Source organism: Urocampus carinirostris, chromosome 3 (genome assembly GCF_059441175.1).
Source record: "Urocampus carinirostris isolate Australia breed hairy pipefish chromosome 3, RoL_Ucar_1.0, whole genome shotgun sequence".
NCBI lineage: Eukaryota > Metazoa > Chordata > Actinopteri > Syngnathiformes > Syngnathidae > Urocampus > Urocampus carinirostris.
Window position 1 is genome coordinate 49,164,904 of NC_142351.1, and position 23,259 is coordinate 49,188,162.

The window sequence follows — 23,259 nt, forward strand, 5'->3', positions numbered from 1 at the left end:
AGTGTCCCTGACAGGGCTGTAAAATTCCAAGGTTGCACAAGGTTTGGAGTAAATTCCTGTTGAGCGTGGCAAAACCCACATACCCTAATCCAGGGGTCTCCAACCTTTTTCAGGCCGAGAGCTACTTTTTCTCATTAATTAGCACAAAGGGCACCCAGTTTGATACCTATTTGTAAAATAACAACTTATAATGTTATTACTATATTGTTACTTTATTATTACCACAATAATTATTGCAAGAAGGGCTAAAAAGACTTAGTCAACCATAAAAAAAAAAAGATTTTACTAAAAGATCACAATGACCCAGCACTCGTGGGCTATTTTCAGAATAAGTCCGTGGGCACCTCAGCTGCTCTTAGTGGGCACCCTGGTGTCTGCAGTTGACACGTTGGAGAACCCTTCCGAATTCTGTTTATTGTGGTTAACAGGGACCAGAACTCACCGGGATGTCAGAAAATCCACCAACCTGCCTCCATTTCCCCTATTTTAAAATGCTTCCGCTTGCAGAAATAGTCAACTTGAGATAATGGATCGCAACCTGGTGATGTTCATCTTGGGCAGGAAAAATGAAAAAAAAAAAAAAACCAAAAAAAAACTGAACATGTCAGAGCCATCAACATTACCTGTCGCCCTCTAGTAAGTGCTACAGGTCCCTTGAAATAAGGATAAACAGGCTCAGAGACAGGTTCTTCTACAGGGCCATCACGCATCACCACCCGAGACAAGCGTGCAAAACTGCGAAAATCTATATCCCACGATTATTTTGTTGTTGCTAATTGTTTTTCGTTGCTGCAAACGTTATTGCGCAACGTTTCATTGCACTAATGTAATAACTCAGACCAGTATCAAAGCACTATTTTGTTACTATTTTTGCCCATTTCTCCTTATAGTCTTTTACAGTCTTTATTACATGTTAGGTCTGGAGAGCCATGTGTAACCTTGTTGCATACAATATCAATGACAGAAAAAAATATATGTCAACATATATGTTATACGTTTTTAGACCATTTCAAATTGTGTATGCCTAATAACAATTTTGGCCGGCATTTTTTTTAAATACACCGCGACGTATGATAAGTAAACCTGGTGGGAAAAGAACTGAGAGATGCTGGAAAAAAAAGATTGTGTTGCTTATTTGGAAAATAGAATAAGCATGTTTACAGAAATTATCTTTGTTTTTATTCTACGTAGTGTGTCGCTATCTGAGTAAATAGGTGCCGCGTTGTATTTTTCAGGTTGATTGCAATCATTAATAAGAGAAGGAGTTGGCTTAGGTTGAAAGATATGAAACAATGTTTACTACATACATGTCAACCTGTACGTTTTTGCCATACGAAGTACGTTTATTATGCATTTTAAGACGTGTACGACGTACAAGAAAATCTTATTTTATATTATGGATTATTATGTTGTATAAGGAAGTTAATAAAAAAAGGAAGTATAAAAGGAGAAAATGAAAAAAGACAGGTTTGTGGTTATCCCTTGAATCAGTATATTACCAACAATAATTTAATGCAGAAAACTAATTCATAATTTGAATAAGAAAATTCTACTTAATTATATTTGCATGTATTTTTTTCCGTCTACAGAGAACGTCCAAGCTACTTAATTTTTGAACTTTTTCATGATAAACCTCATTCATGTCGAGCAACTCAGTATCTCCCAACAAAATGTTAATTAACAATATATATGATATAACGAAACACATGTACAATATAACATGTTAAAACACGTTTGAAAAAAAATATGGTGTAAGATTATTTTGTATTTTGTAAGGAAAAATACACCATTTTGTATAGGCATGGAGCCGTGGAGGTTGACAGGTATGTTACTACGTTGTTATCAATGATAATAAAGACATGGTATTCTGTTCTACTCGACGCAGAATTGTTCATGCAATCATACTCCAAACCCGTAAGAGGTAGTGGTGAGCTTTACTCTATAATATTAGCAGGTGAAAACGACAGAGAAGAAGATCTCTCGGTTGTTGACGTATCAGTAATCAAGTGCCCGCACTCACGCCAACTTTAATTCATGCTTTGTTTTCCAGGTTGAATGGGCTTAAACTGATCATGTATCTTGTTTTGTACCTGATAGCTGCTGCTATCTTGTCTCTGCTCCTCTTTTTTGCTGTGAAATTTCGGAAAACAACGCAGGAAGGTAAATCGATTTAGTCCGACGAGCTAACGTTTAGCCTGTTTGATGTTTTCTGCAGCTAACTTCGTTTACAATGGCAAACAGAGGGGAGGCTGGGACATGTCTACGTGTATTTTAGCTGATATGCTCTTATGTTATAGTGGTCATATTGAAACATTAACGAATATTGTTTGTATTGTTTGTTGAACCTACTACTACTACTAGAAACCCGTGGTGTAATTTTGCATATTCTGTCAACCTCAGCCAAATGCTCCCCTTAATAAATGATTACAATTCTTAGTAAGCGAGAATAAACCTTACAAACACAACGTGGAACCCATTTACTTACAGCAAGACAGACTAGAAAAAAACCCCGAAGATAATTTGTGGGAACAATTTATTCTATTTACCAAATAATAACACAATTATTTCACTATATTTCTTTGTTCTTTCCCCACTTGCAATAAATTCAGTGTTACTTATTAAATGTATCAGATTGTTAAAAAATATCTATTCCAGCACACAAGTTGTTATATGACATATACACTTTGAAATGATTAAAAACTTTTAAATGGGGAAAACATATAAGTTGACGGGTGTGAGTTTGGCTCGTACAAGAATATACATTTCATAAACTGATATTTGGTCTTTTGCAAATGTATCAGATAATAATGCCATTAAGGAAATCCTGGTCAACATCAGTAGTTCGATGTGATCAGCTAATGTCCAACGTTTGAAATGTATCTTTATTAATGTGACAGGTAAATCTGATTCTCCCTTCAAATATTTGTCATTCTTTTTTACAGCTGACCGACAGCATGGGCAAGCTGTTGTCCGAGGAGCTGTTCTCCGTCCCCGGGCTCTTAATGAGGAGCGAGGAGCTGGAATGCCGCGTCGAAGGAGAACTCTTGCAGGGGCCATGGCCAACAGAAGGGCCCAGAGAGAAGCAGTAGAAATTGGTAAACTGACTTGTAAAATTACAATTGTCCTTGTTGAGGTTTTTGAGTTTTTCTTTGCCGTCATGTAGGTTTTAGATCAGGGGAAGGTGTGATAATAGTCTGTAGTTTGCAATAATCTGTGGTCTGAGCAGCGCTTTGATACTTCTTGTGATCAAGGGCTATACAAAAAAACATGACTTGACTTGTCCTTGATAACAAACTCTATGACGAACACACAATAAAGACTTAAAAGATAAAACAAGATTAAAAGGATGTCAGGGACAATAGGCAAAAATATGTACCAGGTCGTGCTTGGAGACTAGCCCTAAATATATGTGCATCCAAACAATAATGCAATGAAAAATAGTGCAATAACCTTTAGCAGCAACATAATCCGAAATTTAAAGAAATGAGTTATGAGTACATTTGTTTATCGAAAAATAGGCAAAATGTATATTCTTCACAGTCGTGTGTGCTTGTTTAGGGTGATGGTGGCACTAGGGAAAAAAATCTCCGTGCCTTTTAGGTCTTTGTTTTACAGGAACTGTAGCGCCTTCCAAAGTTCAGCAGGTCAAAGAGAGGGTGGCCCTGGTGAGAGGAGTCCATTACATTTTTGCTGGCTCTGCTGTGCTATAGCAAGACACCAATGTCCTCCAGACTGGTTAGAGAGTAGCCAATGATTTTCTGGGCTGTGTTGCTGACTGTTTTTTCGTTGTGCTGCCATGATACTAGCATACAACACGCACATTAAATGCCAGAATGCTATCCGGTTTTAATTAGGGCTGCACCTTTTTGTTAGGTAAAAGTTTATGCCGCTCTTTTTTTTAGAAAAATATCGGATTGACTTTTTAAAAGATCAGCCATAAAATTGAAAGGCGCTCTCCGACTTCTAAAAAAACATTTCTGCTCACTTAATTGATTTTGAGTACTAAACTTTGACGAAAAATGATTCCTTTATTCACTGACAAATCCGGAAAAATACAGAAAGATGTCAATCATCTCAAAACATGTTTTTCTAAAAATCCAGGCGTTATATAATAAACGGTAATATATATTTTGGTGAAGTATCTTCCTCACTCATCTACAAGAAAGTTGGTTTGAATATGTGATCCCCTAAATAAACATGAGAACACAGACAAACTATCTTAAAACGTTGGTTATTTCAGAAGAAGAGCAAGAGCGGCAGCATCCGGAAGACGAAGATGACCTGGGAGAAGAGCAGAGCTTCCAGCCAACTGCAAAAATTGGAGCCAAAAAGCAAAGGAAGCTGGAAGAGAAACAAGCCAAAAAAGCCCAACGAGAGGTGAGTCTGGGAATGCAGTTAACACCCTCATGCTCATCTTTTTTTAATTATTATTATTATTTAGGGCTTCAACTAACGATTACTTAGATCAGGGGTGTCAAACTCATTTGAACTCGGGGGCCACACGGTAGAACAAACATTCTGTCGGGGGCCGGACTATTAGATTAAAGAGAGATAGAAAGAGATAAAGAAATAAGAGAAAGAGGCAGGGAAAAGGAGAGAGGGCAGGACAAAGAAAGAGAGGGAGGGAGGGAGGGAGAGAGCGTGAGAAACAAAAGATAAAAAGTCGTGAGAGAGGGGGAAAAGAAAGGGAGAGGAAGAAAGAAATCCAAAGAGAAATAGAAAGACAGAAGAAGAGAAAAGAAAGCGCAAAGGGTAGGAAGAGAGAAAGAGAAAAGGAAAAAAGGAAGTTAGGCCACACGATAGAACAAACGATCTGTCGGGGGCCGGACTTGTAGATTAAAGAGAAAGAAAAAGAAAGATAAAGAAATAAGAGAAAGAGAGAGGGGAAAGGAGAGAGGGCAGGACAAAGAAAGTAAAAGAGAAAGAGGGAGGGAGCGTGAGAAACAAGAGATAAAAGTAGTAAGAGAGGGGAAAAAGAAAGGGAGAGGAAGAAAGAAATCTAAAGAGAAATAGAAAGAAAGAAGGAGAGAAAAGAGAAAAAGCGTGAAGGGTATGAAGAGAGAAAGAGAAAAAGGAAGTTAGAGCAAAAGAAGTTAAAAAGACACAGAGAGAGAAAGAGACAGAGCAATAAAGGAAGAGAAAAACAGAGACATAGAGAGTGAAAGAGACAGAGACAGAGTGGGCGAAACAGGGTGGAAAAGAAAGAGAGAGTGAGAGAAAGAAATACAAGTACAGAATCTTTGTGAGAGGCACCTGGCTTTGGCAACATCAAGTTGACATATTTCAACCTGCAGTTCGTCTTTCCCTTGCGCTTCTCTGAGTGTTGTCTCGCGGGCCGGATTCAATCCCTTAGCGGGCCTGATACGGCCCGCGGGCCGCCTCTTTGACACCTGTGATTTAGATAATCGATTAATCTGTTTTTTGTCTGATTATTTGATGAATCTGATTTTTTGATAAAAGTATTTTACATACACACACGCGCGCACAGTTGTTAATCAGCTAAAAAGCAAACGCTAACATCAGCTAGCTACCAGAGACGTATGTTATGTTTACACTCTTAAAAACACCATCGTGGTGCTCCCATACCAAATCACTTTTTCAAAGCTTGCAAGTGACCCACTTATTTGTTTTGTGAAGTGTGGAGTGCTCCCACACTTTTCCGGACTTCGGTCAAACTGTTCTCTCCGTCATGTTTCACAAGTTGAATTGACCATATCCTCTGAAAGTAACGCCTTAGTTCGCACTCAACCTCTCTCTGTCGTGCTCGCCGTCTTGCGCTGCGGCTGACGTCATTGGCTCTGCGCAGAAATCGCCCGTAACAACGAATCGATGAATTCACTCGTGGCCAACACTTTTAATCATCGACTGTAATCGATAGATTTTATTGATTTGTTGATGCAACATTAAGTATGGTGTGGCTCATTTTTTTTCCATGGTGGGAAAAACATTTTCCCAGTAACAGTAGACCAATAAAATTAATGAGTAGTTCTCTGAGGTCCAATTAAACTGTATAATTAATTGAAACCTCCATTCTTATAAATCGCTTTAAAATTCCTCAAGTGATGGCGGCACCGAGAAAAACACAATGTATGTGCTTTAAATATAAAACACTGCAGGATGTCTGGAAACATTTGACACCCTTTGAGAGAAATAAGTCCATGTTTTTGCCAAGTTTATTTGTATAATGCTTAACAAGAGCAAAGCAGGAGGTTTGACAGTACAGTAATTCAATATTTACCACGTATTCACAATATTTTGACTTTTTTACCCACAAATCCAACCCTCATTTTATATATCCGATTTGATTTTTGCAGTAGAAGTTATCCATCCAAAATGCTACACTTCTCTTTGCTTATCACCAGCATCAATGTCAGGTCGCTGAAGTTAACATTACTTCACAAAGTACGCTGAAAAGCAATTGTAATTTGATCCATTACGGTGGCAACTTCTAATGACAACAACAAAAAAGACAGATCTGTGTTGCAATCTGGCACTATTCTCCACAGAGCGGTTGCCACGGCGCTGTCATCTAGAAATACAGGGCTCACATTTCACCCGGCGCAGCCCTCATTTGTGTTCTCTTTACGCGCAGTTGTAAGTATGATCTCGTCTTTGAATTCGCCATCTTGAATGCTCACATGATCTGAAAACACATTGCATTAACGAGATGAAGCAGAATTAAACAACGCAGCTGAAAATGGCGTTAAGAATGAGGGGGCACGTCGCTGCTGGTGTTCTGCAACCAAAAGCGTCAATACCAAATTCGTTAGGCAGTTGGCGCCAGGCTTAAAAAGTAAAAAAATGATTGTGAGTTAGTTCATTTTCATAGCTGTTTAGGCCCGTGGCTTGAAATTTGGTGCAGCTCGTTTAAATATGGAGTTTCTTAAATTTGAGCATACTGCTTATCAAGTGTTAGGAATTGACGGTATCTTCTCTGCATTTTTCTTCTTTGCTGAAATGAATGAATACCTCCTTTTTAGGCAGAGCTCGAGGAGCGTGAAGAAAGAAAGAGAATGCAGGAGCTCAGAGATGACGAGAGACGACAAGAGGAAGAGAAAGAACGGTTGCTAGAAAAGAAACAGGTCTCCCTTTTTTTCAAAATTCCCCTTTCTTCACTTGGGAACTTGAGATGACATTGTACCGCTGATTGTTTTTCCTTCAGGAGGAGGACGAGCGTCGCGCCAAAGAAGAGCAGGAGAAACGAGAAGAGGAGGAATACCTCAGGCTCAAAGCTTCCTTTGTTGTTGAAGACCAGGGAGAGGAGGAGCAACTCACCGAGGACCAGGTCTGTTCACCTCCAATATGACCTCAACTGCTGCGATGGCAATTGGAATAATGAAGACATATTTTGGTTTTGCCTTTCAGTCACAGAATTTGTTACAAGAATTCATTGAATACATTCAGGTGATGTCCCATGCTGGCAGGTTTTTTTCCTTGAAGAAAATCAGTCAAGTGTTTTTATTAAAATCTACATTCCATGTTCAACAGAAAACAAAAGTTGTGCAGTTGGAAGACTTAGCCTCTCATTTTGGTATGAGAACAAAAGATGCTATTAGCAGACTGCAAGACCTCTTAGCGGAAGGCTCACTCACAGGTTAGTGGCAAGCCCTCAAACTAATGTTCCTAAAACATACATCAAGGATTACAACCACTGTATTTTCAGCACCACGAGGCACGCTGTACTAAAAGATACAATCTCAGTAATGTTTGCCCTGGTTTTCTTTAGCACACTCAATAATATGGCGCAGACATTGTATACAATCCCCACGCCAACACTGCACCTTTGAACGTTTTCATGGTGTCCTCTACGAGCACGGTGTCCTCTATTACGTCCATCTGCCTTCCACTCGAAGTAAACTGATCTTCATCTCTCATCCATTACTCTCAGCACCATTGATAGACGCCATTTTAAGAGATGTGTCGAGTTGTTTTGATCACATTCAAGATGGCAACATCATTTACATAGCATATTTTTGCAATCCCACGGCGTCATTCAAAGTTTTCCGCGGATATGCACGTGACAAGCAAATCACGCTAAAAGAAAACAGCATGCCGGTGCATGCAAGATAACTTGTTGGAATTGTGACGGTGCTTTTTCAACTGCGCTAAGGAGTGCGGAAACTACTGTATAGGGTAGAATAAACAATCTATGAAACTAATTCTTAATCAATTTTACAGCATTCAGCAGCGCAGCACATCAAGTCATGTGTATTTGTTTTGCACTTACTGTAACTACAAGACATCTCAAAGGTCTGTACAGAATACAGACTACCACTGCGCCATGCCCTGATCTAAAGCCTGCTTGAGGGCAAGGATAAACTAAAGAACCTCAGCAAGAGGAAAGTATAGAAACTTTGAGAAGGTTATCCCCATTCCTGGATGACCAGGCCCCAATGGAAGTTGCTAGGGCATCAACAGACAATACACAGACATCATCAACATGAAGTATAGATAACGGAACGTCCAGTTGACAGGTTCCTGTTCCAAAATCTTGACTGGTGCAGTAGCTTCTAAATGATGGCATAGGTCCAAATGCCTAAAAGTCTCATCTTAAACTGACTGGGAGCAAGTGAAGGTAAGCTAAAATCAGAGTAAGGTGACCAGCTTTCTTGTCACACAACAGCAAATCGTTTCATAAGCTATCAACGCTCGCACTTCCCCTTTAAGATTTCATCGCGTCCTCTAATTCACGGCCACAACGAATAAAAGGCATAGAAAACGAAGGGTGTGCCACATAATTGAAGAAAATTGAATACCTCATATAGGCCTTTTAGTCATAAAATACGATAAACGGCTTTTTAAAGAGGTTGAAAAATTTGGAAAAGAATCCAGTTTGAGGGGGGCGGGAGACCGAAAGGTCTCGCAAACCCTACTTATAGGGCCTTTTTGTTAATGTTAATTAATTGCACCATTACCTTATGTTGCTTTTGCATCTTGCAATTATGAGGAAAATACTTATACTATTGGCCAAAAACTACATACATATATCATAAAACTACAAACATGTTACAGTTTAACAAAGTAGGTTTTATTATAATATTTACAAACATTTTATCGAAATGGTCTATGTGACTGATTGGATTTAACCAATATGGTAACTTTAATGCTTAACCTTGAGTGAAATCTTCAAAGCTTCAACTTTAGACAGCATACATTTGAAATCAATGTAGAAGAATAATTCTATATTTAAAGCTGGTGTGTGCAACTTAAAAAAATTTTTTACTTGCTGACGCCATCTCCTGGTTGAAATCATGATAGCGGCTCCTTTTGTTGCACGTGCAGTATGTGAAATTCTTATATGCGCTCGGATAAACGCTTCCATTTTCATCTTTTTTGTGGTTTGGGTTGGCATTTGGATTGTATTTTAAACGATGCTTTTCTTGCTTTCACCATTTTCATCCTGCAAATAAAAAACAATTCGACCATGCGCTTGATATCACTGTCCCCTCCACCCCAATGTGCTTTGTGGCCTGAACACCGATGATTAAAGTAAGATAAACGCAGATTGGCCTAGTGAAAAAATATATGTAAAGGCTCTAAAAACTCAGTTGGACATTCTTAACACATGCTTAATATAGAAAATATTGAATTTTAAGGACATTTCAAATTGCGCACTTTAAGTAACAAGCCAAATGCATCTATTTCACAAGCATTTTATTCTCCTTACCTTTATTTAACAACAAACTTTGTTTTCCACAGGTGTCATTGATGACAGGGGAAAGTTTATCTTCATCACTGAAGCCGAAATGGATGCAGTGGCTCAGTTCATCAAACAAAGAGGCCGGATTTCTATCACAGAGTTGGCCCAGGCTAGTAATTGTCTGATTAATTTGAAACCTGAAAAGAGCAGAAGTGCTTGAAGGACGTGACGACGCATGGTGCTGAGTAATCGTCGCCGGTGATCTCACATCTACATGATGTCAGACCACCACCAGGAACTGTCCAACAGCTGAATGTTTTCCCCTCGCGCAATAGATTCGAAGAGTCGTCATTGGAATTACTGATGTTCAAATCTATTAAAAAATATTTTTATTTATTCACGGACTTAAGGTCATTTATTGTTCGTTTTCTGTATGGTGGGTTGGATTCTTTCCCCACTATCTGTTGGTCTTTTGGTCAGCTCCCATGTGGTGGTGGCTCCTCTATCCTGAAATCATAAGATCAGAATGTTAGACTGGCATTACAAAAAGAGAAGTTATTCGTTCTTACTTTGATGAGCACACCGAGAGGCGCCAGGTTTTTCCTAAGATCGTCACTCGCTTTGAGGAGTGGCATTCGGTCCGGGTGAAGTGCTTCTTGGGACTCGCCGGCCGCAGACTGACGGGTAAGAGCGAACGCTCGGACTTGGCTTCGGAATTGAGCCAGCTGCTCCACGACTACCTGGAGGCTTCCTGACTGGTTCGTTGCCTCCAACTCCTGCATATAGAAAAACGAGTTTCAAACTTTTCTGGTCCAGGGAATACTAGATCTTGTGAAAGCTGTGCATGACTTGCTTACAGAAACGGATAAGAATTTTCCACTGGAATCCTAACCTTGTTAGAAAATGGGTCAATCCCAAAAACGTCCAAGATGTCTCTTATGTAGGCCGCAATCACGCCAAACACTGCCGGACTTCTGGTGGCTCCTGCAGTCTGGTTCAACAACAGCCGATTTTACAGCTCTAGTAAAGTCGTGACATTATTTCTGTATATTTTAAAGTGCAACGACTATTCTGTACAGCGGTGACATGCGGTGATGTTTGTCTGGTGAGGCACAGTCAGACTTACAAATAAATTGACCTACATCCTATTCATCACGTTTTATTGTCTTATCTTCCAAATGAACGTGAAGCTCGTTTTGAATAAAAGCAACAATAAAAAAAAACTTGGTCATAAAAAAGGGGAAAAAAATGACGGTGTTACCTCTACTAACAATTTAATTGCCGGACCATGAGGACAGAATTTTGTGCCTCACTTTGCATTTGCTCAGTAAGTTATTTACTTATTGTATGAATAATATGATGTGAATATTCAAATGTGAAAAAATAAAACAATAGTGAAGGTAAATTATAAACACTGAATATAACCATTTAGTTTAGTTGACAACAGATTTGTCAGACACTCACTCCACAAAGCTTTATGTGCGAGAGCAGCTAGGAGAAGAGCCATCAAGGACGGCAACTGAAAAAGCTTTCAGATGGCTCTAGATCCAGGAGAGGAGAACCATGGGGACAGGTAAATACCCCCTGAACACAAATCACAGGGTTGTTCGCCCGTGGGCCGGGTCACCTGGGCGAGGTTGTATAATGTCGTGATACCCGAAACACCCAATGAACCCAGGAAAACCTTACTGATGATGTGTTCAGGTGCATCATTATTGCATAATTATATGCATTTTAGAACTTAATAGATATATTTTTTTAAATTTCCATGATGAGCCTGACTGTCGCGTCGCTGCTGTACAGAAAAAGAGAGCCTGTGCTGGTTACCATAGAAACAGGCTGCAGCTGGCAATTTCCCTGATAAACCAAATCCATGATGGCGTTCACTGCTTTCGGGGTGTCAAAGTCATCAGCCAGTGCCGCCATCACGCTCGCTTTTGTCCTAGCCAACCTTGATGATTTTCAACCGGGAGACGAAAATGATACGGTGACTATCTGGGACTAAGATGAAGGTCACGCATCCTGAGCTCTAACCTTTCCCACAGCAACGCGTCTTGCACGGGCAAACACTGCAGTTGTCCCTTGATGTAGTTCTCCGCGTCATTGTAAAAGGTTGAGATGCTTGCTAGGAGGGAACGAGCTTCGGACATGCTGCTGTCGCTGTAGTCGATAGCTGCACAGAAATCACCCACTTTGCTTAGTCACGGCTGCATCGCAAGAGCAGAACTGTAATTGGTGTCAAGGGGAACTAGAATTAGGTTCACGTTATTGAAAGATAGAATAGCTTTTCAGTCAGGACTTTAATTAGACTGGGATGGTGGGAATAGAACAGAGGTGGGCAAACTTTTGGAGTTGCCCTCTGATTTGGGTTAAAATCATTTGCATAGGGGCCAGAGGAAACAGAAATGGCTGAATAATGTATTTGGAGAGTCTTAAATTTAATACCTTGAGACTACATGAGGGGAAAAAAGATAAAAGCCAATATATTTTTCTGGATGAATTAAATTCAAGACTTTTTTTAAATGCCCTTTAAAAACAATTTTAAGACCAAGTCTCATGTTGGTTTCGGATAAGGGGATGGTGTAATAATTGTCTGAAATAATAGTCTGTGCAATAACCTGTGCAGGCCTTTGAGACTATTTGTGATTAAGGGCTATACAAATAAAAACAACTTGACTTGACCAAGTCGACAAACAGCATTTAGCCATGGCGAAAAAGGTTTGTCGGACAGTCACTTCTCATTAAATGTACACTTTCCCATGGGCCAAAGTAAACATCTCTGTCCAAAGTTGCTATGTGTATTGTGGGTAATCCCAAGACATGTGTCTGCTCCAAAAGGCCCAACTGAAACCACATCACCGTTTTGATAGTTCCATTATTCTGATCACGCCATGTTGCCACCAAAGTAAATTGTTGAATTCTTAAAAAAAGACAATTGATAAATGTTACTAAATCTTTTTAGTTCCAAAAAAATATTGTTGGATGGATCCCTTAATCACCAGGGTTGCATGGGCACCATTTCCTGGGGTGTGCCTTGGGCAAAGCACAGCCTGGTGGCGCCCATCCCTCTCCAGGCCATCATAAGTTTCCAGCCCGTCTTGAACCGGGGGACCTTTCGCGTGATAGGCGAAGGTGCTAACCACTAATGTGTTCACATTTTCAAGACTTTAAAATTAGTTTTAAGACATTTTAATGCCAATTGAGGCCTTATTTTCAAAAAATGAATTTAATGCCTTTTAAGACTTTTCAGGATCAGCGGGAACCCTGTTTTTGCCCGTTTGCATTTAACTGCACAAGTTATGTTCCATCATTACTTGCCCATAGAGGCACCATTTCATCCAATTTTTTTGGGAACATTCAAAATATTCAAATAAATATAATCATTTGCAAATAAAAACTAAAGGTGGTTTGCATAGATTGAAGTGTTTAAATCTAAATATTTTCTCTATTGAGTATGTGTTGACAGAAGCTGAAATGATGATTTTTGCCAGAAGATGGCATTAGCAAGTAGAATATTTTGAATTTACGGGCACCACCTTTAATTAAAAGTAATTGCAAAGTAATATCTCCCTTTTTTAAGCACTCAATTTGATCATTTGCATTGAAAACTCGATGCAATATGGCTACTAAGGGAGAGCTTTATTGCATTAAATTGAACATCTAAATGGATTTAACACTGTTGCCAGCTTTTTAAATGTTGGCCTTGAGCCCATTGAAAAATATAGTTTTTGATGGGGGTAAAAAAGAGCACAGGCCAAGAACTCCAGGTGAGTGTAACGGTAATTTCTTATACAGGGCGTCCACGTATTATGTCAAATGTTTTGTTTCCTCAAATGTTTTCTGGTTGATAAATAGAGGTCAGCAAATACAGCAAAATTGCATGGTTTATTTTGCGAATGGTGCTTAGCTTTGGCAACATACAGCGGGCATTATATAAAAGTAATCTCTCACTACCTGATCTGTATTTTGCCAAGAGGCAGAACATCCGAAACTCGTCTGCGGAGTTCGACAGCAGGAAGTCCTAAAGATATGTAAACAAAAAAAACAACAACAAATAAACACATTTATAAGCCTGGGTATGAATCTTAATTTGTTATTAATAATTCATGGATATTTCTTGTGAGTACTTTTAATCAAGTCAAGTCATGTGTATTTGTATTTGACTTGTAGTCTCGAAGGGCTGCACAGATTAAAGACTATAACAAACTATTATTACAGACTATTATGACACCATCCCCTGATATTGTCAACATAAAATATAGGTTATTCATATGCTATGGAATAGAAGTGTGTTTTAAGCTTAGATTTAAAGATTTCCACTGAGGCTGCAGATCGAATCTCAGGGGGAAGAGCATTCCACACCACCAGGGCCCGAATGGGGAACGCTCTCGAACCTGCGGAATTCAATATCTAATATTGTGAATTTTCTTATTACAATATTACAATTTTAGATTTTTTTTAGCATAGCAAAATCCCCAAAAGATATATTCTAAATAAAACATGAAGCCAATAAATACATTCACAATTTGATGAATCAATCGATACAGCCTTGTTACTTTCACAAATGTAATTGAACAAATGTAAATTTAATCAGTTCAATCAGAAATTTTCTGATAAATTATTAAGGGAAAAACTATATTGATGAACAATTCTTCTGTTTTTTTAAACCAAAATTGGTTTCGGAATTGAAGAAATATTTGAAAGGTACTTCTTAAATTATTTAGCGCCTCCAGAGGGTAAAAATGTAAGTAACAAAGCAACATTTGAATATTAAGCAAAATACATGAACTATCATATAATCGTGCATTTCTAATAATAATCATAGGTCGAGAAATTAGCATACAATTTATGAGCTTCACCTAAAGGGAGCTGACAATATTGTCCACCATCTTGGTACCCAAAAATCTCAAAAAGGCTGGCCAAATAAAAGTTAAAATAGTGCATTTTGGTATTCTTCCGTTTTCACTACACCATACGGCAACATTTAGTGATCAAATAATCCACTGTGTCCCTTTAATATTGAATAAGGAAATGTTTAAAGCCAGATCTACCATATGATGCATTAGACCAGGGATGGGCGACCTTCGATAGTTAGGGGCCACATTGGGTTTTAGACCTTAGGCCAAGGGGCCGGGGCCGGGAGACCAATCTAATTTTTACCATTTTTGCATATATGAATCAATAATCCATGCATACATCTACATGTACATGATATAGTTCCCTTTATTTTTAAATAGATTTGTTTCATCAAATTGGTTTTGAAACGCTCACAATGAAAACAAAATAATATATTGATTCCCCGTTTCACTAAATTTGATATTGTTTTTGTGATATTCTGTAGCATTGTTGTAGTTTTTCCTTAGGAGTATTTTTGTTTAATTTCTGCTTTGTAGCTTCAGTAGTACTTTTGTGGTATTCCTGTAGATGCATTTTATATTTTTAGTTTTTGTAGTACTTCTGTGGTATTTTTGTTGTCGTAGGATTTTTGTAGTATTTCTGTAGTAGTATTCTTGTATTATAGTATTGCTGTAGTAGTATTTGTGTACTGTTATCTTTTCAGAATGAAGGCAAAATAATGCAGTAGGACCCTGTTTTTAATCACAAAATGTTATATTTAGTTTTTGTAATATTCTACTGTAGCATATTCGTAGTATTTCTGTTGCATTATTTTCGCAGTTCACACAACAAAGAAACAATGCGGACAAAGATGTCACAGCGAAAAACCCCAATATTTATTTTATTTTTAGTGCTTTATTGATTATTATATATACTTTCACTATATTTTAACCATTTTTGTTTGGCGGGCCGGATTAAAAAGACGTATTTTGCCCACCCCTTCATCTGTTCCAAAAAATGAAGTTCTTACCTTAATGGAGATGTAGTTCTTCAGAGATTTTGACATTTTTTCAGTGCTGCCTTTGAGGTGTAAATGTCCTACAAATTTTGAAAAGAGTTTTGTGAATTGTCAAAAATGGCCTACATTTAGCAATTCGAATGAATCTTTATTCAGATATTTCTAGTTTATTTCCATTGGGTGAAGAAGTGAACCTGAGTGAAGGAAGTAATTGGCCCATTGGTCACAGCCATGATACGCTTCGCTTTGCGCCACCTCGTTTTCGTGATGAGGGAAGGCCAAATCGACGCCGCCTGAGTGGATGTCCAGTTGACTCCCGTACACCGAACTGGCCCAGACATGGAGTGCAAATCCAACATCCCACAAAAAATAAAATAATTGCTGTGCAAACTGTAACTGCCCTGTCGTCGTGGATGCAAACCTTGCAATGGTGGAACACTCGATATGCCACCCTGGCCTTCCTGGCCCCCAAGGAGACTCCCAGTGGGGTTCTTGAGGTTTTGATCTCTTCCACAGAGCAAAATCCTTCGCATGCTTTTTACTGGAGCTACCTGGGAAGCAGAATATTAAGGTGATAGATTTTAAGCTGGGAAGGAGAACAGGAGAGGACCGTGCAAAAGCCTCAAAATGTTTTTATGAAATCTCTGGGGAGACAAAAAGCAGATCAACCCGAAAGAATGGGGTTATCACAAAATGGCAATATGGTTGTCAAAAAGTGACAATGATGATCAGGGTATTTTGGGATTATAGCCTTTGCAGCCCTCTGAGACCATACAAATTAATGTGACTTGGCTTAAAGCAAAGGAACACAAGATCTCAATAATAGTCAAAATAACAAATCAACTTAACAGTCAAAACGACCCAACTGTGGCATTCTAAGCAATCTTCTTTGCACGTGTTTAATAGTCAAAATAAAACCACATTCTTCATTGTAAACAATCAGAATAAAAACAAATACCCGAATAAACATTAGTTTCTTATCAGATACGCAACAAATGTTTGACGGATTTTGTGGCATTGACGGCAAAGTATGTCAATTTTCCAATTTCCAGAAGGTTGTCAGGTCAAAACATGGACCTTTAATCAAAGTGTTGGAAGGATCAAATTCAGAAGAAGCGCTATAACAAACAATATTTCACTATTCATATTAAGAGTTTATTATTTTGGTGATGGATCGATACTCCTATAATGAAAAAGCTTGAACTTAAATCTCAGTATTTTTAAACAAAACTAAAATCTATTGCCTATATAGAGGAAATCTCACATTCATAATTTATTTCTACATTTTCATTTTAACAAACGGTTGCTGCTCATGTCATTTTTCACTCCAATTTTTTCATATATATATATATATATATATATATACACATATATCTCATCTCATTAGCTGCACCGCTTATCCTCAGTAGGGTCGCGGGGGTGCTGGAGCCCATCCCAACAATCATCGGGCAGTGGGCAGGGGACACCCTGAACTGGTTGCCAGCCAATCGCAGAGCACACAGGGACAGACAACTCGCTCGCTCATTCACACCTAGGGACAATTTGGACCGGCCAATTCACCTGAAATGCATGTCTTTGGAATGTGGGAGGAAACCGGAGTGCCCGGAGGAAACCCACGCAAGCACGGGGATAACATACTAACTCCGCACAGAAAGTCCGGTAGCTGGTTTTGAACCCACACAGGAGGTTCCCAAGACCTTAGAACTGTGCCAACCACGCGCTAAGCACTGCGCCGTGCTGCCCATATTTTATATATATATATATATATATATATATATATATATATATATGGGCAGCACGGCGGAGCAGTGGTTAGCGCTTGTGCGGCACAGTTCATGTCATGGGAACCTGTCGTGTCAAATCCAGCTCCAGACTTCCTGTGCGGAGTTTGTATGTTCTCCCCGTGCTTGCGTGGGTTTCCTCTGGGCACTCCGGTTTCCTCCCACGTACCAAAAACATGAATTTCAGGTGAATTGGCCGGTCCAAATTGTCCCTAGGTGTGAATGAGCGAATGAGTTGTCTGTCCCTGTGTGCCCTGCGATTGGCTGGCAACCAGTTCAGGGTGTCCCCTGCCCACTGCCCGGAGATGGCTGGGATGGGCTCCAGCCCCCCCGCGACCCTAATGAGGATAAGCGGTACGGCTAATGAGATGAGATATATATATATATATATATATATATATATATATATATATACATATTACGCTAACGTTGTTTTTGTTTTTTGACTCGCTGTTTCGTTTTTCTCATGTTCGAATTAAAGTTTCATTCATTCATTAATGAAAATGTTCAAAATTGACCAAATCATGATTTAAAAAACTTTCTTCTAATATACACCAAACAATAGAGGGTCCGTTAAAGAGTAAAATAGAAATCTGGAAAAAAATATTAATGTTAAGGTATAATTCAGAAGGTTTGGAGAATGTTTTCAATTGAAAAAGCTATCTAAACGATTGATCCAAGCACAAAATCTTTGGCGATTATATCAATGAGTTGTTTCCCCTCTGTTTAGAATGTATTTTGATTTGAAAGTAAATTTTTCATTTTCATTTTTCATCTGACTTTATGATGGAATTCTCAACTTAAACGTTACAAATTGCAAGTTCTCACCAGCTCCTTCTGTAGAATCACCAGCTGCTCCAAATTTGCCGTATCGATCGCCAATGGACTCAATGTCAAAATACACGTCACCTGTAATTAAGATTTTGGAAGTTGATGATTTTGCGAGTAGGGGTCAGGAACATTTTTGAGCCAAAGAGCCGTACGAGCAAAATAATTGTTTTTTTTTGTTTTTGAGAGCCATACCATATGTTTTAAGACAAAAATCAAACAAAACTGCCAAACCCGCTCTTCAGACAAAAGCTAATTTTTCAGCACATCTTATTTCACTTTGTGACGTTTAATAAAATGAATGAAATAATAATAATAATAATGTCAAAGTCTGTCTCCCATATTAACAAATATGCCACTTTAAACTTGTCTCCCTTACTTTAGATTGCTGACCGCCATTTTTTTCTCTGTAAATAATGGTTTCAAAACAAGTTGCAAGCAGTTCTATTGTAAAAATGTCACAAAATACTGCAAATGTAAGGTCACGGGTATATTTCCCTTCAGTGTAGTAGGCGCGTGCGAGACAGAGAGACTGGGTGGATAGTGTCGGCCTCCCATGTGTTACAGTATGCTTCGCTCAATCAAAAATCAGAACAATGCAAAAAAAACTTTTGCAGGTGGCGGTTTTTTATCTCCAAGCCATATGTACTCATGAAAAGTGCCATGTATGGCTCGCAAGCCATAGGTTCCCGGCCCTTTTCGTACAGGCAGGAAATGATAGGACACCCAAAATGCTCACCTTCTTTAGTGGCATACGCGTTTCCATTCTCGATGATCTTTTGAATGAAGGCCACAATTTGAGGAACGTTTTCTGTGACTCTAATGTACGCGGCGGGAGGAATCACCTAGATTTTTGGGGGGAAAGCCATACGTTTAAAACATTTCACTCATATTTTTGTTTCAAACAATATTCATGTGGACTTCAGCGTGATACTCTAAAGCAGTGTTTCTTCAGCTTTTTTGAGCTGAGGAATTATTTTTTTTCCGAAAATGATTAAAATTAATTCCCGGGACGAGTTCTACTTTTTTTGAAAGCCCAAAGGGACAGTGTGTAACATTTAGTGCCTCCTTGTGGTACAAAAAAAACTTTCATTCAGTAAAAGAGAAAATGATTTGAATATACACAAACTATCATACCAATATTAGTTTTTAAGACATTTGTATTTCTTTTACATAGTGGAATTTATATTTTTAAACACCGTTAGATGGCAGGAGTGGATTTGATCAGATATTCGTCCACACATTGAGGTAGCCCCCACTTGCAAGTCTTGCTTCCTGTTTCTAGCGATTGAAGTGAGTGGGCGGCCCTGTAGGCTGAATATAGGCCTCATGAAGGAGTGTGGTCAGATTAGCAAATATATGGATGGGTACAAATTCTTAACATTTTGAGCTTTCTTCATTCCAAAATTCCTTTGTCAGAGAGGGATGATGTTTTGTACACGTTCCACATGGTGACTGAAACCGTGTGATCACATCAACGGAAACATCACGCGTTGAAAAATTCATTCAAAGTTTATTCATCATTCATCCATAAATTTAGTGTTCTTCCAGGCAAAGAGCCCTTGTGTTTATGGAAAGCATTGTTTAGATATTAGGAGTATCACAAATGCAAAAAAAGCACCAAATTGAAAGTATTGCTTCGAAGGCATCCCTTCACAAAAAAACTTTTTTTCACAAGTTTTCTTGGAAACGAGTATTTTCTAGAAACTTAGCAATGTTCAACTGTTGTTTGCTAAACAATGGTAAAAGCTGGAAACATACTTTGTTTCAAATGAAAGTCAAGGGTTCGAGCTTTCTTTATGTCCTATGCCTATATAGCTACAGAACTGCATTTTGTGTAGGCCTTCCAAAGATGAGTCAATATAGCAAAAATTGTCAGACACTGTCTCTTTAAAGGAAACGTCTGGCATTATACGAGTGAAAGAGACAGTGTGCATTATTTGGCGCCTCCTAGTGGTAATTCCTGCAGCATTGACAAGGTTCTGGCTCGGCACACTGGTTCAAAAACACTGCTCTAGAGTTCTGCCTTTTAAATGTGTGTTCATTTTCAAATTCTTCACACCTTCAATGACATCATGTCCTTCTTAAATTCCTCCTCGTACATTCTGGCTATAATGGTGGGTGGGACTTTTTCCTAGGATAAAAAGGACAAATAGCGTAATTGTCATTGATAATATCAGTGATACCTTACCTGCCATCCTCTTTGAATAATTTTGTCATCGATGTCGGTGATGACCATGGCGTGGATGACCGTGATGCCAAACAACCTCGACAAGATCCTCTGGAGCACGTCAAACCTGACATATGAACTGGAGTAGAAAACAAACTCACATTTGTATGAGACTCAAAATGGATTCCGGTCATTGTAAACGATCATTATTACCATGCATGTCCCAAGTGAGCGTGGTCATACACGGTGGGCCCACAGCTGTACCTGATTCACACACATAACAGCGGCATTGAGAGGGTCTTCTTAGCATGCTACTCAGAATACATGGGGTCCTCGGTTTAACATGATAACCTTGACTTTAAAGGGACAAAGTGTAATATTTGCAGTTAGATGTCGCTGCATTGTGTAGCTCAAACAAAAACAAGTGCTACAAAGCACAAGAAAGAATACAAACTACGGAGACTCAAAGTGACCAAAAGGCATCATTTTTTTCTCGTTTTATTGCCAAGCTATTTGCAGACAAAAGTAGTTGAAAAAAATGGGGGAAAAGAGAAAGATAAATAGCAATAAATGAAAAAATAAAGAAAAAAGGAAAATAAAACAGCAAAAAAACAAGGAAATAAGAGTAAAAGAAAGGGGATAAGAAAGCAAAAAAAGAACACAGGAAAATGAAAAAAAGAGAAAAGGGAAATGAAGGGAAAAAAATTGAAGAAAAAAATAGGAACAAAGAAAAATAGGACAAAAGAGGAAAAATGCATTCTTTTAAAGCCACTGTGTGTAATATTTGACCACTAGATGGCAATGTATTGTCTAATGTGAATGAAAACCAGTGCCAAAGACCACAGCATAGCAGCATGGTTGCCAGATTAACATGGCGGCAACCTTAGGTATGAATTCCACGATATAAAAGATACACATTTCTCGACCCTTTTTTAAAAAATAAAAATTAACATTGGCATGATAGTTCAATTAATGTTTTCTTTACTGAATTAAAGTTTCTTGTACCATTATGAGGCACTAAATATTACAGTCAGACGGTCCCTTAAACGAAAATGCCATCTTTGGAGGGGTTTATTCACGCATAAAGACTTAAAGGGACAACGTGTAGCAAAAAAACTTTCAGTAAAAAAACAACAACAAAAAATGATTGCTGGGCAAAACTACCGAAACTATCTTAACAATGTTTTTTTTTATTTAAAAAAAAAATCATAGGTCGAGCATTTTTTTTACATAGCAGAATATATACCTGGTAGTCCGCCATGTTTGTCTGACGTCTTTTTGCTTGTTGCGGCATTGGTTTTGGTTCGCATAAGACAATAGTGCCATCTAGCGGTCAAATATTACACACTAGGGCTTTAAGTCCCGTATCGAAATAAAGCAGCTGTCGTCTAAAATACTACACTCGAGTCACGAATTTTGTCGTTGTTTGAATTTGAAAAAGCGGTAGATTTCTTTCAAAAGCGGTCGTCGAACAAGTAAACCAGTAGTGTTCTTGAGGAAAACCGCGTATGTCGGGTATCGTCGTAAATCGAGAACCCCGTGTCACTTGTGTAAATGTGCTCAGTACCAAGTGGCTACTCCCTCCCGAGCTAAAATCAGGGGCTCTTTCTTTTTGCTGAGGCTGTTGAACGTTTTTAATCCGGTGTCAAATCCGGTGGGTAAAATCCACGCCTTCTCACTCCTACTGCACGTTCCTCGGATTTTCGCAGGAGGTCCTTTGGTTCGTCGTAGCAAAGAATTGACAGCGTTCCTCCACATGTTGTGACCTACAAAATGAGCAAGGTCTTCATGTAGCTCACAAAGTATAACGCTTAATGTTTTTCTTGCTTTTACTCGACACGAACCAAAACAATGATAGAATAAAACTACACTATAACCGCATATAACACACGAGACTTGTCAAATCGGTTAGGCTTGTACGTTCAAATTTGTCTAGATACCATTTCAATGCCTAATGATACGTCAAAGTAGTCGCCATATTGAATGTGGAAAAAAGTGAGCGTTGGCATTGTATTCATTTGCTACTTAAAGGGACAGTGTGTAATATTCAGGGCCTCCTAATTGTACCAAAATGTCATTCAGTATGTAAAAAAACATTGATTCGAATTCTAGAAAAAAATACATGAACTATCATACCAATGCTTATTAAAAAAAAAATCATAGATTGAGAAATTTGTAGTTCTTTCAAATAGTGGCATCCACACCTATAAATCGCCGCCATGTTTGTCTGGCATCTTGCTTTTGGCACTGGTTTTTGTTGGAATTTGAAAATACAGTTCGATCCAGTGGTCAAATATTACACACTGGGGCTTTACAGGGACAATGTGTAATATTTAGTCCCTCCTAGTGGTACAAAAACTTTTGTCCCCTTAAAAAGTATATTATATTATATTATATTATATTATATTATATTATATTATATTATATTATATTATATTATATTATATTATCTCATCTCATTAGCCGTACCGCTTATCCTCATTAGGGTCGCGGGGGGGGCTGGAGCCCATCCCAGCCATCTCCGGGCAGTGGGCAGGGGACACCCTGAACTGGTTGCCAGCCAAATGCAGGGCACACAGGGACAGACAACTCATTCGCTCATTCACACCTAGGGACAATTTGGACCAGCCAATTCACCTGAAATGCATGTTTTTGGAACGTGGGAGGAAACCGGAGTGCCCGGAGGAAACCCACGCAAGCACGGGGAGAACATACAAACTTCGCACAGGAAGTCTGGAGCTGGATTTGAACCCACGCAGGAGGTTCCCAAGACATGAACTGTGCCGCACACGTGCTAACCACTGCGCCGCCATGCTGCCTTATATTATATTATATTATATCATATTTTATTATATTATATTATATTATATTATATTATATTATATTATATTATATTATATTATATTATATTATATTATATTATATTATATTATATTATATTATATTATATTATATTATATTATATTATATTATATTATATTATATT

At 38.5% G+C, this 23,259-nt stretch overlaps 2 protein-coding genes across 2 annotated transcripts; one reads left to right on the forward strand and one right to left on the reverse strand.

Moving 5' to 3' along the window:
* Positions 1-1,962: 1,962 nt before the first annotated feature.
* Positions 1,963-10,036, forward strand: ddrgk1 (DDRGK domain containing 1). Its single transcript, XM_088332196.1, has 8 exons — positions 1,963-2,160; positions 2,943-3,095; positions 4,241-4,377; positions 6,981-7,082; positions 7,163-7,285; positions 7,366-7,404; positions 7,489-7,594; positions 9,700-10,036. The coding sequence occupies exons 1-8, from the start codon at positions 2,073-2,075 to the stop codon at positions 9,858-9,860; spliced, it is 909 nt and encodes a 302-aa protein (XP_088188322.1). The 5' UTR covers positions 1,963-2,072; the 3' UTR covers positions 9,861-10,036.
* cars2 (cysteinyl-tRNA synthetase 2, mitochondrial) lies at positions 9,637-22,195 on the reverse strand. Its single transcript, XM_088332195.1, has 15 exons — positions 21,841-22,195; positions 20,487-20,537; positions 20,295-20,412; positions 20,166-20,237; positions 18,843-18,948; positions 18,104-18,184; positions 15,916-16,045; positions 15,689-15,822; positions 15,507-15,574; positions 13,595-13,661; positions 11,675-11,813; positions 11,468-11,591; positions 10,533-10,631; positions 10,210-10,416; positions 9,637-10,147 (listed from the first exon to the last, which is right to left on the reverse strand). The coding sequence occupies exons 1-15, from the start codon at positions 22,029-22,031 to the stop codon at positions 10,052-10,054; spliced, it is 1,683 nt and encodes a 560-aa protein (XP_088188321.1). The 5' UTR covers positions 22,032-22,195; the 3' UTR covers positions 9,637-10,051.
* Between the last annotated feature and the right edge of the window lie 1,064 nt (positions 22,196-23,259).

Bases quoted from the DNA above. Each gene is read 5' to 3' on its own strand.
- cars2 (XM_088332195.1), bottom strand. From the start codon at position 22,031: ATGTGGAGGAACGCTGTCAATTCTTTGCTACGACGAACCAAAGGACCT. The intron at 20,238-20,294 runs GTAAGGTATCAC...TTTTTATCCTAG, and splicing joins TTATTCAAAGAGGATGGCAG to GAAAAAGTCCCACCCACCAT. The intron at 13,662-15,506 runs GTAAGAACTTCA...ACATATCTTTAG, and splicing joins AGAACTACATCTCCATTAAG to GACTTCCTGCTGTCGAACTC.
- ddrgk1 (XM_088332196.1), top strand. From the start codon at position 2,073: ATGTATCTTGTTTTGTACCTGATAGCTGCTGCTATCTTGTCTCTGCTC. The intron at 2,161-2,942 runs GTAAATCGATTT...TCTTTTTTACAG, and splicing joins TCGGAAAACAACGCAGGAAG to CTGACCGACAGCATGGGCAA. The intron at 7,405-7,488 runs GTGATGTCCCAT...CATGTTCAACAG, and splicing joins AATTCATTGAATACATTCAG to AAAACAAAAGTTGTGCAGTT.